Raw genomic sequence first — 16,234 nt, 5'->3', positions numbered from 1 at the left:
TTATATTTTAAATCAAAATTTTCAATGATTGATTTCATATTTCTTAGAGATTATAATTTTAAGACCTGAAATTTCTATAGTAATAAAAAATAGTATGAATTTTGTTTTAAGTTCTAAATCCATTAAATTGATACAGGGAAACGAATGAATGATACATGGGAACAAAGGAGTCAAAACAATGAGTCCAAAGTTGCTTCTGCGACAAAATAAATTGAAGATATGGCTTTCTCGGTTTCAAAACAAAAGAATTTCAATGCCATGGACGAATACATGTTATCTCTTACATCAGGAGTGTTTGGATTGTGATGTAACAGATGGATCACAGCTAATGATTTTCTTAGAAAAAAAGACACTTACTCACAAGAATTGAGAACCAGAAAAAAAGATGTTACAAGATCAAGAACGAAGTAGAGGAAAGCTAGCGAATTAGCCTAATCTACGAATGCGTTAGAAAGCATCGTGTTACTGATGTCTCTGTTAAAAGTTTTTTTTAACAACATGTTTAGTGTATCTTATGTTTTATGTAACATGTTACATTGATTTAATATCAATAAAGTTAAAAATGTTATAAAAAACAGTCTAACAACACAGTTTTATTCTAATTTTTAAATTTATTAAAATTTAGTTAATAATCTCCGTGGAATCCGAAATATTATGGCGAGGTTCCATAATTTCATTTTTTCTCATTGAGGAGTTTTCATTTAAGATTTTCTTCACGTCAAATTCAAACATCATAATACGATTTAGTATTGGATCACGCATAGTAGATTTTTTTTTTTTTTTTGAATGAATTTTAAATTTATTCAAAAAAGCCTTCTTACAACTTGTGTGGACCTAGAATTATACTTAGCCCTCAAACTTCAAACCTCAAAATTCAAAAAACAAGCAAATTTGCATTAACTACACTCCTCTTGTTTGGAACCAATATTGGAGAGCATTCTCCATGCCTCTCCCGCCCTTCATTCTAATCAAACTAAGCTTGTTTCTGGTCCCTTTTTCAGTGATCTTTTTCAGAATGTCCAATGGCATTAGCCTCTCCCCATGCTTCACTCTGTTTCTCTCTCGCCAAATTGCATAAGTAGTAGCCTGTAATGCATACCTCAAGCAAAATAAACTCTTCTTATCCAGTGTACTACCTGACGTCTTCTGCACTATCTCAGTCCAACCATCCGTATAAGAACTGCCAAGAATCCCACCAACTAGATACCTCCATAACTGGTCAGAATAGGAGCATTTGAAAAATAAATGATCTCGGGTTTCTGCTTCAGTATGACAGAGCACACACACATTGTCTACTCCTTGGCTCCATTTGGCGATTCTATCCATAGTAGATAATCTGTTCTTCATTGCCAACCAGACTATGAATGCAAATTTCGGAGTCGCCATAGAGAACCAAACCCCTTTATCCCACATCTGCTTCTCATTTAGCTCTCGTAATTTGTCCCAAGTCTCACGAGTTGAAAAGTTTGGTTTGTAACCCATTTTACCTCTCCATGTACTTATGTCTTCACTTTCATTACAGATCAAACTTCTCACAGTGTCTAAACTCCTCTCCAACTCATTCAGAACTTCTAGCAAGTGCTTCCTTTTACGTCTGAACCTCAATGCAGCCTCTGCTAGCATAGCTTCTTTCCTTATTCCCAAACCAATCATCCCTCTATCACCCAAAACCTTCGCTATAATGCCCTTATCAGACCACTTATCGTACCAAAACGAGATGTGTCTTCCATTTCCAATCTCCATCCTATAGAAATTTTTAGCTACCTCTCTCAACTTAAGCATCTTCCTCCACATCCAAGAACTCGTTTGAGTATGACCCTTAACTTCCCAAAAACTCCTCCTTTTTAAAAGATTCTTGTGAACCCATTTTCCCCATAGTGAGTCTCCTGTGAGCATTCTCCAGATAGGCTCATAGACAAGATTTACCTCTTTCAGTGCTCTGATCCCCAGCCCACCTTCACTCTTTGGCTTACAGATTTCCTTCCAAGCCACTTTAGCATCTGAGGATTTCAAAACGGGCGCTGTCCATAGAAACGCAGCACAAATCTGTTCTATTTCCTTCAGACATTTGCTAGGTAGTCTAAATACTGAAGCCAAAAAATTGACAATACTCATCAGCACAGAGCTTATAAGCTGAAGACGACCCGCATAGGAGAGATGCCTACTTGTCCAGGTACTTATCTGGCTTCTGATTCTCTCCACCAGTGGCATATAGTCCTGTCTTCGCATAACTTGTGTCATCAATGGTAAGCCCAGATATCTAACCGGCAGAGAACCCTCATCAAAAGGAAAATTCGTTAAGATTCTTCTTTTCTCCTCAGCTTCTACTCCAGCCATATACACCGTCGACTTTTCTATACTTATGCTCAAACCTGACCATTGAGCAAACCCCTCAAAGACTGACAAAACTCCTTCAATAGAATCTTTTGTACCTTCTACAAAGACCATAAGGTCATCAGCAAAACAAAGGTGGGTAAGAGAAAGAGACTGGCATCTCGGGTGGAAATTGAATCTCTTCTCCTTAGTCGCTTTATTGATCTTGTGAGATAGCACGTTCATATACAAAACGAAGAGGTACGAAGACAGTGAACAACCCTGCCTTAAACCTCTCTTACTTTGGAAATAGCCAGCAAGCTCGCCATTTACCTGAACTGAGAAGGAAGGTGTAGTAATGCACAACTTAATCCAATGAATGAATCGAGCAGGCACTCCTATAGCTTCAAGACTCCTAAGAACAAATTCTCATTGCACTGAATCAAACGCCTTTGATATATCAATTTTCATCACACAGTGAGGGGAAATCACTTCTTTATGATAATCTTTAACCAATTCTGACGCTAACAGAACATTCTCCATCAAAAGTCTACCCTTAATAAACGCAGATTGGTTCTCAGTCACTACCCGAGGAACGATTCTCTTAAGCCTATTCGCAATGACTTTCGACACAACCTTATAAAGTACATTACAGCATGCTATTGGCCTATAATCCTTCATCTCTAATGAATCTGTTTTCTTAGGTATGAGAGCCAGAATTGTTGAATTAACCCCCTTTGGTAAAAAGCCATACCGAAAACTGATTGGATCGCAACAAGGAAGTCTTTAGCCACAATTAACCAAGTTGTCTTGAAGAACTCACTTGGGAATCCATCCGGGCCAGGCGATTTGTTTGATGGCATTGCAAAAAGCACTTGTCTTATCTCCACCTCTGTGACCTCAGCTTCCAAAAACCTGCACTCCTCCTCTGTACATCTAAACTCCAGAAGCTCCTTTAACTCATCTGTAGAAGCATCAGTATAATCTCCAGGAATCCGGTTTAGAAATTCTGAGAAAAACCTCACTGCCTCCTCTTTTATATCCTCTTGCTCTGTAACCAAGATTCCATTAGTGCACCTTATCTCTCTAATGGTATTCTGCGCTTGGCGAACTCTTATGGCATTGTGAAAAGTCTTATTGTTTTGATCCCCCACATCCAACCAATGCAACTTAGCTCTCTGTTTCAGAAACTCCTCCTCTAAACTCGCAATATGAAGCCATCTCTCATAAGCAACAGCTTCCTCTTGAATGGCATTAGCACTCGGGTTAGACAAAGTTTCTTTTTGCTTCTCACATAATTTTTCATGCGCTTCTCTAGCTTTCTTCGTGAGATTTCCCAATTTTTCCTTACCCAGCTTTCGAATAATAGGCTTTAGTGATTTTAATTTCTTTGAAAATCGAAACATAGCAGAGGTAGAATGATACAGACTAGGAGTAGAGTTCCAATATTCTTTCACCAATGGCAGAAAAGCTTCCAATTTCCCAAGCGCATTCACATAGCAGATTGGGTGGATCATCTTTGGTTAATAGAGAAGCAAACAAAATTTATGACTATTCTTGAGAACTTAAATATCCAAATAGTATAAACTAATTTTTGAACAGTTGTTTATATGCTTCAAAATCACGCAAAATAAACATAATATTTTGGGTTGAGCATTATAAGAATTTAAAAATAAATAAAAAGTTCACTATTAAACGTGAATTGCAAAATTCTGACATTTTTTTATTATGAATCTTATAGGGTTTCACTCTATTGTTAAAGCATTCAATGCATATATTTAGTTCATCTGAACTGGTGCAATCAATCATTCAAATTAAGCCTTTGATTTTCCAAATCCAAAATGGGTTTCAAGTTAAACAGGCTTTATTTATATGAGAATTATGGCAAACAGCATAGCTTGTATTGTATGATACTGTGTTGTACATGAGTTACAATAGTAGTAATAATTCTTGTGTTGTCACAAGAATTATTTATGCATGGAAAAACCATCATTTATGCATGCTTTAACTCAGTCTCTATCCTTTGGTTAGTAACCGAAGCTCTCTCGTTTAACCATCCAATGATATCACCAAACACAATCTCCAAATTCTGAGGAGACTCACCGTACAAAAGCCCATGCCACATATTCGGGTATAACTTGAAAGTCTTGTCGGAACTGGATGACACCTCGTATAGTAGCTTGCTTACGTCTTTGTCTGTAACTTTATCATCTTCTCCGTGAAGGACAATAAATGGCATCGCTACCTGTTTAAATTTAGATTTTAATATTATAAATTTTGCTGGATTAATTATCAAGGAGATCGATATAAGTTAAAGAGAAAATAATATGAAAGAACCTGATGAAGATTCTTCTCAAGATCCAAGCTAGTTGTTAAGAGTTGATGAGCAGTTTTCAAGCGAGGCCGGCCCTTGTAGCAATACTCATTTTCCCTAACCTTAAAAATAAACCAAAAAAAAAAGTTATACAATACAGAAAACGTAGTAAGTTGTATTACAAAAATGATCAGGGCCCGCTTAGATAGGGAGGCGAGCGGTGCGACCGCCCCGGACCCAATCTGTTGTTTCCATATTTCTTAATAGATAAGGATCCGATTGTTTTAAAAAATACATGTATTTTTATATTAAAATAAAAAAAGAGGCCCAAATTTTTTTTATATGAAAATATTTTTTATTTCCTTAAATTTATTTTAAAAAATACTTCTGGTATTTTGAAAAAAAACATATCTATTATATTTTTTTAAAAAAAATAATAGTTTGAAAATTAAATTTTTTTTTTTGCCTCAGGACCCATGACAGCATTGAGCCGGCCTTGAAAATGATGATAATCAAAATGTTACCTGTTTTCTGATGTGGGATTCTTTAAATGCGACGTCAATTATATCGTTGCTAGGAACTATCTTCCAAGTTGGAATAACCCGAGTTAGCTTTGTGAGAAACTTGATCACCATAGGATGTGGCTTTATCTCTTCTGCTAGCTATACACACAAAAAGAATAAAGCCATAACTTTTTATACGTTGTATATTTGTATACACACCATAAGTTGTATATATCCGTATTTGCATCTTTCGACGTGCTTATAAGTTGTATATTTGTCTAACTGTTTAGGTCTTCTGTTAAATTTTAAGATGGTGATCCTCTTGTAGAAACCACCAAGTAAGTGATTCATGTTCATTTTTCTTGCTACTTAATATCAAAGATGATGATATGTAAGAATCTTATCTTAATTCTACAAAATATGCCTAATAGTATACTAACCCGGTTTCATAATAATTGTTATTCTAACATTTTTTTCTTGTTACACAAAAATATCAATTTAAAATTTCAATGCAAATTATACTTATTTTCAGTTGAAAATTAATTTCAAATTACAGTGGTTTTATAAAATTTTATTTATCTCAAATATTATTGGTTAAATAGATGTAATTAATAACAACTTAAATATATTTCAATAACTTTTTAATCTGTGTAAAAAATGTCAAATTGACATTTGTTAAGAAACGGAGAGAGTATGAAAAACTCTACCTTAATCCTTAAAGGATAAACTATAATAACTAACAAAATATATGGAGGATACGTGGTAAACAAATACCTTACACATGGGAGCGACTAGAACGGCACCGTCCCAAAACTCAGGCTTCTTTCTTGCTAATAGTAACACGACCGCTCCTCCCATGGATTCTCCCATCAGGAACCTCATCTTTCCTTTATTCTCTTCCTTATCTTTACATTCACCATTCCCAAAACATATAAAATAATTAATACTATTCTATTTAATTTAAAGAAAATCAATAGAGAATTGTCTAAGAGAGAAAATATAATATGAATGGATTACCACAAATTGAAGAGAAATGAGAAGAGACGTCATCAACAAGATCATCAAAGTTTTGTATGTAACCATTTAATCCCCCGGATTTACCGTGACCTTCATAGTCTATTCCGTAGACCACAAACCCTGCGTTCACCAACCTTATTGCCGTGCCTGGTTAACATCATAGCTTTATTTAACATATAAATTTGTAATGGATTGGGATATGAATATTGATGATGAAATGATTAATCATAATTTAAAGGGACAGAACTATTCATGGTGATGCTTGATTCCATTCCGTAGCCGTGGCATAAAAAGATCATTGCCTTTGGTTCTTGCTGCTCTTCTGGTCTCCATGAACACGTGAAGAGCTTCATCCCTCGTGAATTCAACACATAATCCTAACAACAATAACAAAACATAAATGCAAATATCAGTTACTAAAGCATTGTATAATGCATAATTAAACTTGATTCTACACGTAGAGAACGCATATAAAAGAGTTAATTCATAATTGACGAGAGAGAGATACAAGACAAACCTCTCCGTACTTAACCATTGTGTTGTTTTTTTTCTTTGGTAAGAAGCTAAACTGGATTTTATTTCAATTTAAAGAAGACGAGAGTCACGGTTTAAGAGATTTGTTACCAGAACAAGAAAAGGGGATAAGAGGACAGCGATGATGAGAGAATGAGGGGAAATTTAGATTGAGGCTAATTAGGAAAAGCCATAATAACTATGCTTTTTAGATTTTGGAGACTAATTGTGGATGACGTCAGCAGATCCTTTGGATTCAGGCGCTAACTAATTTTTTTAAACTAAATTTTCTTCCCATCTTAATTAACTAAGTCTTTACCTATACGATATGACATCCGGTTGAATTCAACAAATATAGAAAATATAACTTTTTTTTGTAACAGAAAATAACTAACTTTACTTTACAAATAGGGTGATAATCAATCGTGCAAATATTTTAATTGATGGAAAGAACACCGTACTATTAAGGAATACTAGAGACTTCTACCGATCCGTGCAGCTGCGCAGATATTGGTTTTTATATTTTTATACATTGATATTTGTTTTTCATAATTGGTGTTATATATTTCAATGACTCGTAATATAACTAATTGTATTCAAAAGACTTGCACCATATCGGATAATATGATTATTTTTGTTACAAATATCTGAACCCGTTTTAGATACATTTGTTATTTAAATATTTTTGGTTCATATACATCAGAACCGAATTCATCCAGACCCAGAATGATCCAACTCAAAATTCACACATAAATTTAAAAATATTCAAGTGGGGGCTAATTTCAAAAAAATGATACCCGAAAAATAACTCGTACCTAAATGGATAGCAATTGTTCATGCCTAACTAATTTTATAAACTAATAAAAATGACTTTTTCTATGTGTTTGGCTAAGTTAAGTGAAATATAAATAGATTTTATTTAGTAAAATAATTATATAGAATGAAATGTAATACATTTTTATTATTTTGATTTAAGTTATTATTTTATTCAAAAAAATATATCTTTGAATTATGTTTTTGGCTACGTAATTTTCCACCGATTGAAACTAATTTTTATTTTTTAAACAAACTAAACCGAACGTTTAACCGTATGCAAAACCATGTTATTTTACATATTTAATTTTATAATTAGCACAAAGTTAATGTTAATTAACTAACAAATAAAATATGCAATGTTATTATTATGGTAATATAATTAATGATGTGATATATTATTAAGGTAATATAATTAATGGAATTGTTAAACTGAGTGAAATATGGAAAGACAATGTAATTATATCAAACAGTACCAAAAGTACTTCAGTTTTAATAATTTAGATATACAAAACTGTTTTTTTTTTTGTGTGTATCTTGTTGCCATAATAGAAGTGATTGGTTGGACTCTAGTTGTAGAACTTTTACTGTAGAATAGTCTGTATGAATTTTTGATGTAGCCGTAACGAATGTTGCTGTATAAATTAAATGAGAAAAAATAAAAAAGGAAGGAGATTCCTACAGCAATATTTTTTGCTTTAGAAAATAAGTATCTTACAACACTTTCTTTAATTTTCTTTAGTTATAACTTTAAAAACTACATAAAACATGATTGGTAAATTTTATGGTTGTAGATAGAAACTAAAGTTAAAGTCAGTTGATACAGCTCAACCAATCACCACTAATCTTAAAGTATCTCGCTTTAACTCTAAACTAGATTTTGACCCGCGCTTTCGTTTCTTTTTAAAATTTCATTTAAATTAATAAATATTTGTCTAATCTATATTTTAATATATTTTATATTTGTTTATAGTCAATTTTTATAATATTATCTTCTTTATATTTTAATTATTATTATAATAAAAATGTTTGTCTGTGTACTAATTAATTAGTTAAAAGATTTTAAAATGGTAAACTTCTACTCAATAAATTTAATCATATTGTGATTATATATTTGCTAAGGTTATTTATTTATATTTTTAAATTATTAAATAAATATTATATGAAAAATTTAATAAACATTACATTTTTCATTCTACATATTTTTAATTAATGCATAAATTTTAAATTATAATAACACAAATATTTAATAATTATTATGTATTTAAATTGGTTTATAGTTGGTTAAAAAAGAAAACACTGTTGGGCTTCGTTTTGGTTAGGATTTGTTTTGTTTAGAAGATTAAGGTTTAATAACTTGACAATACTTATGGTAACATAATATCTTTTATGAGAATATATTATTAGCAAATTTCCAGTAACATAATATCTTTTATGAGTAACTATTTACCAGTGTATACACTGGTGCACAATTTTAAAAAGTATACACTTGTTATAATCATTCGAGAACAACCAAAAACAAAACAAGTAATTGGAGCCTTTTAAATTTATTTTTTTACAGAATATTATGTCTTAAAATTTCAATTTATAGAAGATAATTGTATCAACCAATATGTTTAATAAATATTCAATAGATATGTAATAGGGTGTATTTTTTTTTTTAAATTGCATGATTCTAAAAAGTGAAAACCAAACTCCAACATAGTTATTAAATAACCGAGTCTTAAAAATTATTGAATCCTTCCCTTACTTTCAATGTAAGTCCTTTTGCATGTTGCATGAATTTTTTGCCACTAAAACATGTTACATATAAATTTAAAATATTAGTAGCTAATCCCAAAATGTTAAGACATAATCAACTAATAAATACATGGAAAAACGCTTACAGTCTCATCAGTCAAGACAAATTCCATGGTCTACACGGATTGAATGTATTGTTTCCAATCGTGTAGGACCTTTACATGAACCAACCAAGTGTTTTTCCATGGTTTCAAGTCGCCGAAGACGACCAATTGTTCATTAGGACCTTTCGATGCTTGGATTTGCATCTTAGTAGCCATTGGTTTGTTTTTTGGTTTGTTCTAAGGCGTGGGTTTGAATAGGAAACTGGTGCTGCCTATTTATAATATTGATCGGATTTAAAGCAAGGTGTTTAGGTTTTAGGAAAAACTTGGAGAGAAAGTTGGGGGATCTTCTCTTTAAAATCGAATAGCTATATATTTTAAGATTAGTTTTTGGAAAATTCAGTTACCATGTCAAACATAATATATTCTCTGCGTGTTCCTCTAGTTGGGAGATCTTCTCTTTATTTGATTTGAATCCGAAAATCTATGAGTACGAAATGGGCTTAAAAACGACGAAATGAGTTTAAAACCGAAAATGTAAGTAGCAAATGTGTTGGCCTTTTATTTTCCGAAAACATTAAAAAAAATTGAAAAAGTTTATGGAATGTTTTGTAATTAATAGAAAAAGTCAGGGGCAGAATCCTAAGAGGGATCCTGCTTTAATAGTTTAGATTACTAGAAGTATTAAATGGAATTTTTAGATCTCCAGATATCTAACAGGAAACATTGTTTTTGTTTTACCTTGGTTTATGTTCAATTCGATTGTTTCATTCCATGATCCATCATTATTTATTTTATTTTTATCTTGAATATTCTAGTTAAGAAAAAATATACAAACATAAGATAATATTGAGTCTTCATCTAAACGATCAACCTAAATCATTTGGTTATTGTTTTTTTGACTAAAAGTTTTCAAATTTAAAATAAAACGATTACATGATAAGACCGATCGTCGGGAAAAGTTTTCATGAAACAATCTTCATGAGCATATTTAATCCTAAACCAGTGAAAATAACAAAGGCAATGAAGAGATAAGATAGACCATCAATGGTATGAAAGACAATATCTAATGAGGGGAGCCTCGCCTGCGGCGATCATGCTTACCTCTCCCTCGAACTGTCTTCTACTCCAAACTTTGGTATTTGATAGGAGGCTTTGATTCCCTCCCACCTCTTGTCAAGTTAAATGAGCTTGAAGGCTCAACTTCAATTTCATCCACTTCTCCTAGCACTGTAAAATGAGAAGGACTCTCAAATGCACAATGGATAGGTGGCGTGGTTAAGGGACCAACAACTGAAGTTTCTAAAGCCTCGTTGTTGATAATGGTTGATGGAAAAGGTTCCATAATCTGTGTATCAGTGGGAGTAGATTGGGAATCTACTAATGTGGATAAAGTGCTTACTGACCTAGGTGGAGTAGCAGGCTTCTCTTGTTGAGAGTGAGAAGAAGAAGGTGATAAAGTTGCAAACAAACTGTTTTCTGTTTCATGTTGGAAGTTGGAATGATCTGAGGGACCCGATGTAACGGCTTGAACAGTCACCACATCTGGTTGCTGGCTGGGGAGAATTAATGCTTGATCATCTAAGTCATTGCTTAGATTCTGATTCTGAATCACAAGAGTATCAGATGCTGCAGTAGAGGTGACGAGGTTAGCATTGACCTGTGGATGGACAGGTGGCGATGGTGTTGTTGATGCATTCCCATTTTGTAGGATAACATCAATATCCACAACAGGAATATCACAACTATCTTCTTTTGTTTGTTAGAAGTCAAAAGACACCGCTTCGCTTTGTGGCCAAGATTTCCACACCTCTCGCACATAGATGGAATCCACATGTATTCAACATTGACAAGAAATATGTTTCCTTGTTTATCATCAAGTGCAATAATTTTGGGGAAATCTCTATCCAGCTCCATCTCGACTAAAACCTTTGCATCACCCATAGTGGTAGGATCCAGTCTTGGTTTATGGGTAAGGATGGGTTCTCCAAGTCCTGATGCTACATGACTTATCCCTAACCGAGAGTAGCAACAATCTGGAATGTTCTTTAAGGTAACCCAAACCGGAAGGGTAGAGAGTTCAGTGATTTTGAAAGAGTCTTCTAGAGTCCACGGCAAGATGAAGAGCAAGCAATCGTCAATATGCCAAACCCCCCCCCCCCCCCCCCCCGCTGAATTACCCAATGGCGAGTAGGTTCGTGTGGAATATAAAACATGTAGGATGACTCACCAATCTTCCTGCAGCTAATTTTACAGCTTCTTCCCCAAATTCTATTTGCCACTGCATGAACCAGACCACCAGGAGGCAGAGAACATCTGTGGAACTTTCCTATGATATACTCGTCCTTATTCTCATGTCCGAGCTTAAGCACCTTTGAAGGAATAGAGATTTGTGGTGTACCATCAAGTCTGTATGTCGGAGTGGCTGCACGATATAGATTCCGCGACTGAGGATTTAATCTCGCAGCCCATGGAAATCAGAGTTTACCATCAGTTACCATCATTTGGTTATTGTTAGGATTACATTTTTGTTGTTCTTAGGATTACATTTAAACAAACAATTTTTTTGCTAAAAAAAGAACGTTTTTCCGTCTTTTTTGGTTTTTGAAATTTTAATATAATTAGGGTTTATGGTTTATCAAACAAGTAATAGAGGATATGAGCTCCATTGAGCCTATCCACGTAGGCATGAAAAATCAACCAATGAAAACTCATTACATTTTTGTTGTTCTTAGGATTACATTTAAACAAACAATTTTTTTGCTAAAAAAAAGAACGTTTTTCCGTCTTTTTTGGTTTTTGAAATTTTAATATAATTAGGATTTATGGTTTATCAAACAAGTAATAGAGGATATGAGCTCCATTGAGCCTATCCACGTAGGCATGAAAAATCAACCAATGAAAACTCTTCTCTCTCTTTTTAGAGTGCCACATCATTTTAGAGAGATGGGCGAAAACAGACACGTGCCACAGAATGATGTTTCGGGTTTTCTGAGCTTCGTCATCTTCGATTTAGCGGTTCAGATGTCCATGGCTGCCGATTAAAATATCTGAAACGTTTGTCCTTCTCTTTAACTACACCATTAATCCAATCATTAAACTACACATACCTCTCCTACCACTCCGTCCCATTTATTCAGTCTCATCATCGGCGGAGGTACAGCTACAACCTTGAGCTATAAATGAGTCCGTTTGATGCGATGAACATCTCCACCGGTAATATCTTTGAAAGATTAAACTTTGTAATGCAAAATCTCTATTTTTATACATGTCTTCCAAAACTGATTTGGTACTTTTTCATAACCTATTCAGCAAACACATAATCACATTCACTCGATGTCAAGGCCTTCAAACCCTACACGACTGGGTATAGTTCGACTCCCTTTGAATTGACTTGATATCGAGTGGGGTTTGTAACTGGGTGTGATGTGATTTTTTAATCTGTCTTTCGGTTTGCCTTTAATCGATTTTTGTGGGTTTCTGTTTTCTCCTCAGTAATCTATGAATCCTTACTGATTTGAGTGTGGCTTGATTGTTGTTTTTGGTGATATCCCCTAGACTATATTTGCGAAGTGATTTTGCCACAAGTCCCCTCTACAATCAATTTCACAAAACAAATATGACATGGCTACTGAAATTGATGACATGGCTTCCGGAAAAATATGACATGAATAATTTCATTTAATGTTGATTTATATTTTTGGCAAACTTATTAGAATATGGTAATAATTCATATATTACATTTAATATTGATATTTCTTTTTGGTAAATTTCTTTTAAATATGGTAATAGCTCATACATCATCTATAAAATAAATATATTCATATATAACATTTCAAATTTCGAAATGTTATTATTTTTGTATAATTATACAATTTGTATTACTAAAACTTTCAAAATTTTCTACAATTTAAAAAAAAATTAAATATCTAATCGTAAAATCATTAGTTTCTTATATATCTACAAATTTTATAAATATTGTTTAGGCTAAATTTTTGATAATTATACAATTTTTATTAGTTTTATGCAAATTGATTCAATATATATCAAATCTATATTAAATATTAGTAAGAAAATAGTAAAATATATAATATTTAATAAATTTATTTTTAAATATAAATTAGATTTAAAATTTTTTTTACTGCAGATGGTGCAGGAAAACACCTAGTGATATTTATATATTCTAATCAGATCCGATATAGTCTATGGGGAAGATTTATTATGTCCATTAACACTTTCGTTTGTGCTTCTGTTCAAGAGTTTGCTTACACATGTATATCTAAATTTGAGATGATAGAGAGCTTTGCATCAACAGCTTGGAATGGTTGGCCCACCTTGGAGACCACAAAGAAGCTTATATGAAAAATCCGTCTCCGTACTCCGCGCTTGGTTCTTTGAGCATTTCTTTCATCTGTAGGTGTTAATTACAATAAATCATTTTTTGCTTCTCTTTGTTTAATTAATAACCATCTCCATCTCAAGCTTTATACAGAAATCCAAAGGAATCAGAGCAAATCATGCTTGCATAGCAAACATCTATATCGAAAACATGGTAAAGGCTATTATACTTTGTTGTTGGCTCAATTTTTGGTCTTCCTTTGATTTGAGTGGTTCTCTGGTTTTGACAAACTTTAGGTTGTGAATTGGTTTATTATTGCGAGAGTTCGGCTATGTAACCGATTATCAAAGAGACGTATAAAGAATATTTTGGTGATGCATCAGAGCTTACACCAATTCCAGGATATCTTCAACGCCTACGAACTGCTCATCCAGACAGATTGAGTTGGTGGCGCTGTAGGTGTAGTGGAGATATGAATCAAGTTTGCAGAGGTCCAGGCATGTCTGGAATGGAGTTCTTTCGGCGGAGCGTACGTTTTGTGTAAAGAAATTGTGTGGAATCGCTGATGAGATAAGAGAGACGAAGCAAGAAACGGCTAAAATGAGAAGGAGAGAAGAATGTGAAGCCATGGCTGATGAGTTCTGGTCTGGTGTTTGATAAGACACTGGACATGTAACCTTTGTTTATATAGACTGGCCTTATAGGTTATGGTGTTTGATTCAGTGCATTGCATGCTTATACGATGAAGGAAGAACGAGAGACTGAGAGACTGTTTGGATTGGCCACATGATGAGTTGACTGCTTAGACAAGAAAGTCACTTTCACGATGTGAATTGGTGTTTTGTTGTGAATTAGTGTGTGTGTGTGTAGAGCATGTGGACAGTGCGTGTTCTTTCGTTGGTTCACTTACTGCAAGTGGCGTCTCTGATACGTATAACACACTATTTGATTTATCTCTAACATGTTTTTCACCTTTGTAAGGTAGAATGGAGTACAAAACGTTTATTTTGTACCGCTTTAGGAGACTATTATCATGGTACTAGTTTTATCAATATACGACTATTCAGAAAATAGAGTTACAACAATTTTATGACAAAAAATTAGATGCCATAAAATCTTTGTTAAAGTTTTAAACGAAATTCTCTAAACCTTGGAATCCTAAGTGAAATTCGATATCTATTTGGGTACATAAATGTACACACCAAAACGAACACAAAACTTCAAATATGAAAAGAAACCAAAACAAGTCAAAGAAAATACAAAAATGGACGAAAGTCATAACTAAGAGAAAAAGACGAAAATAGCACTAAATCAAGTTTTTGTTCCCAAACTAGCACTCAAGGTCAAAAGTCACAAAAATAGCACTTAATGTTTTATCAAAAGTCACAAACTTAGGGTTTAGAGTTAAAGGGTGAGATTTAGGATTTAGGGTTTAGGGTTTATGGTTTAGAGTTTAGGGTTTAAGGTTTAGAGTTTACGGTTTAGGGTTTAGGGTTTAGGGTTTAGAGTTTAGGGTTTAGGGTTTAGAGTTGAGAAATGAGGTTTTGGGGATAAGATTTCAAATTTTGAAAAATAAAAAAATAAAAATTTTCAAAAGATAAAAGAAAAAAAGACAAAAATAGCACTAAATCAAGTTTTTGTTCCCAAACTAGCACTCAAGGTCAAAAGTCACAAAAATAGCACTTAATGTTTTATCAAAAGTCACAAACTTAGGGTTTAGAGTTAAAGGGTGGGGTTTAGGATTTAGGGTTTAGGGTTTAGAGTTTAGGGTTTAGGGTTTAGAGTTTAGGGTTTAGGGTTTAGGGTTTAGAGTTTAGGGTTTAGGGTTTAGAGTTTAAGGTTTATGGTTTAGGGTTTAGGGTTTAGGGTTTAGAGTTGAGAAATGAGGTTTTGGGGATAAGATTTCAAATTTTGAAAAATAAAAAAATTAAAATTTTCAAAGGATAAACTTAGAAATGTGCTATTTTGGTCATTTTAGTTTTTGAGTGCTATTTTTGTGATATAAACTTAGAAATGTGCTATTTTGGAGATTTGCCCAAGATAAAATGCTATTTTGGTCATTTTAGTTTTTAGTGCTATTTTTGTGATTTAAACTTAGAAATGTGCTATTTTGGAGATTTGCCCCATAACTAACATCCACAATTTAAATTTATGCAGCAAACCAAGCCGGTTACCACCCAGAAAGACACACGCCAAACATAAACAATCCAAAGCCAACACAATTACTACCCAAAAGGAAAGACATCACGCACAACTACAGCTACACTACAAGAAAACAGCGATATTCTGACGGACATTCCGACGGAAAATGAAATCCTCGGAATATACCGAGGAATTTCCGAGGAAACTACAGTCCGTCGGAATATTCCGAGGAAATTCCGAGGAAAACTGTGTTTCTCGGAAAAAACCGATGAATTCCGAGGAAATATTATAGCCGTTGGAGAGCCGTTGGGGGATTTTACAAAATTCCGAGGAAATTCCGACGAACTAGTTTTGTCCGTCGGAATTCCGTCGGAATTTCCTCGGTATGTCGGCAGGATTTAAACTATAAATACAAGCACTCCTCTTCCTCTTCATT

The 16,234-nt window shown here is 33.6% G+C and overlaps 2 protein-coding genes and 1 long non-coding RNA gene across 3 annotated transcripts; 1 reads left to right on the top strand and 2 right to left on the bottom strand.

Moving 5' to 3' along the window:
- Nucleotides 1-3,835: 3,835 nt before the first annotated feature.
- On the bottom strand, nt 3,836-6,826 carry LOC106433998 (caffeoylshikimate esterase-like). Its single transcript, XM_013874837.3, has 7 exons — nt 6,665-6,826; nt 6,395-6,524; nt 6,148-6,294; nt 5,905-6,035; nt 5,152-5,289; nt 4,651-4,749; nt 3,836-4,558 (listed from the first exon to the last, which is right to left on the bottom strand). Exons 1-7 carry the CDS (start codon nt 6,680-6,682, stop codon nt 4,307-4,309), a joined length of 915 nt encoding a protein of 304 aa, XP_013730291.1. The 5' UTR covers nt 6,683-6,826; the 3' UTR covers nt 3,836-4,306.
- Nucleotides 6,827-10,440: 3,614 nt separating this feature from the next.
- Nucleotides 10,441-11,261, bottom strand: LOC106433985. The gene is made up of 2 exons (XM_013874827.1): nt 11,128-11,261; nt 10,441-11,062 (listed from the first exon to the last, which is right to left on the bottom strand). The coding sequence occupies exons 1-2, from the start codon at nt 11,259-11,261 to the stop codon at nt 10,441-10,443; spliced, it is 756 nt and encodes a 251-aa protein (XP_013730281.1).
- Nucleotides 11,262-13,470: 2,209 nt separating this feature from the next.
- Nucleotides 13,471-14,708, top strand: LOC125591136. Its single transcript, XR_007327122.1, has 2 exons — nt 13,471-13,730; nt 13,810-14,708. It is a non-coding gene; the product is annotated as an uncharacterized LOC125591136 (long non-coding RNA).
- Nucleotides 14,709-16,234: the final 1,526 nt, after the last annotated feature.

This window comes from Brassica napus, chromosome C8 (assembly GCF_020379485.1).
Source record: "Brassica napus cultivar Da-Ae chromosome C8, Da-Ae, whole genome shotgun sequence".
In the NCBI taxonomy this organism is placed as follows: domain Eukaryota; kingdom Viridiplantae; phylum Streptophyta; class Magnoliopsida; order Brassicales; family Brassicaceae; genus Brassica; species Brassica napus.
Note: the sequence above shows the minus strand (reverse complement) of the source record. Positions and strands in the feature narration are given on the sequence as shown.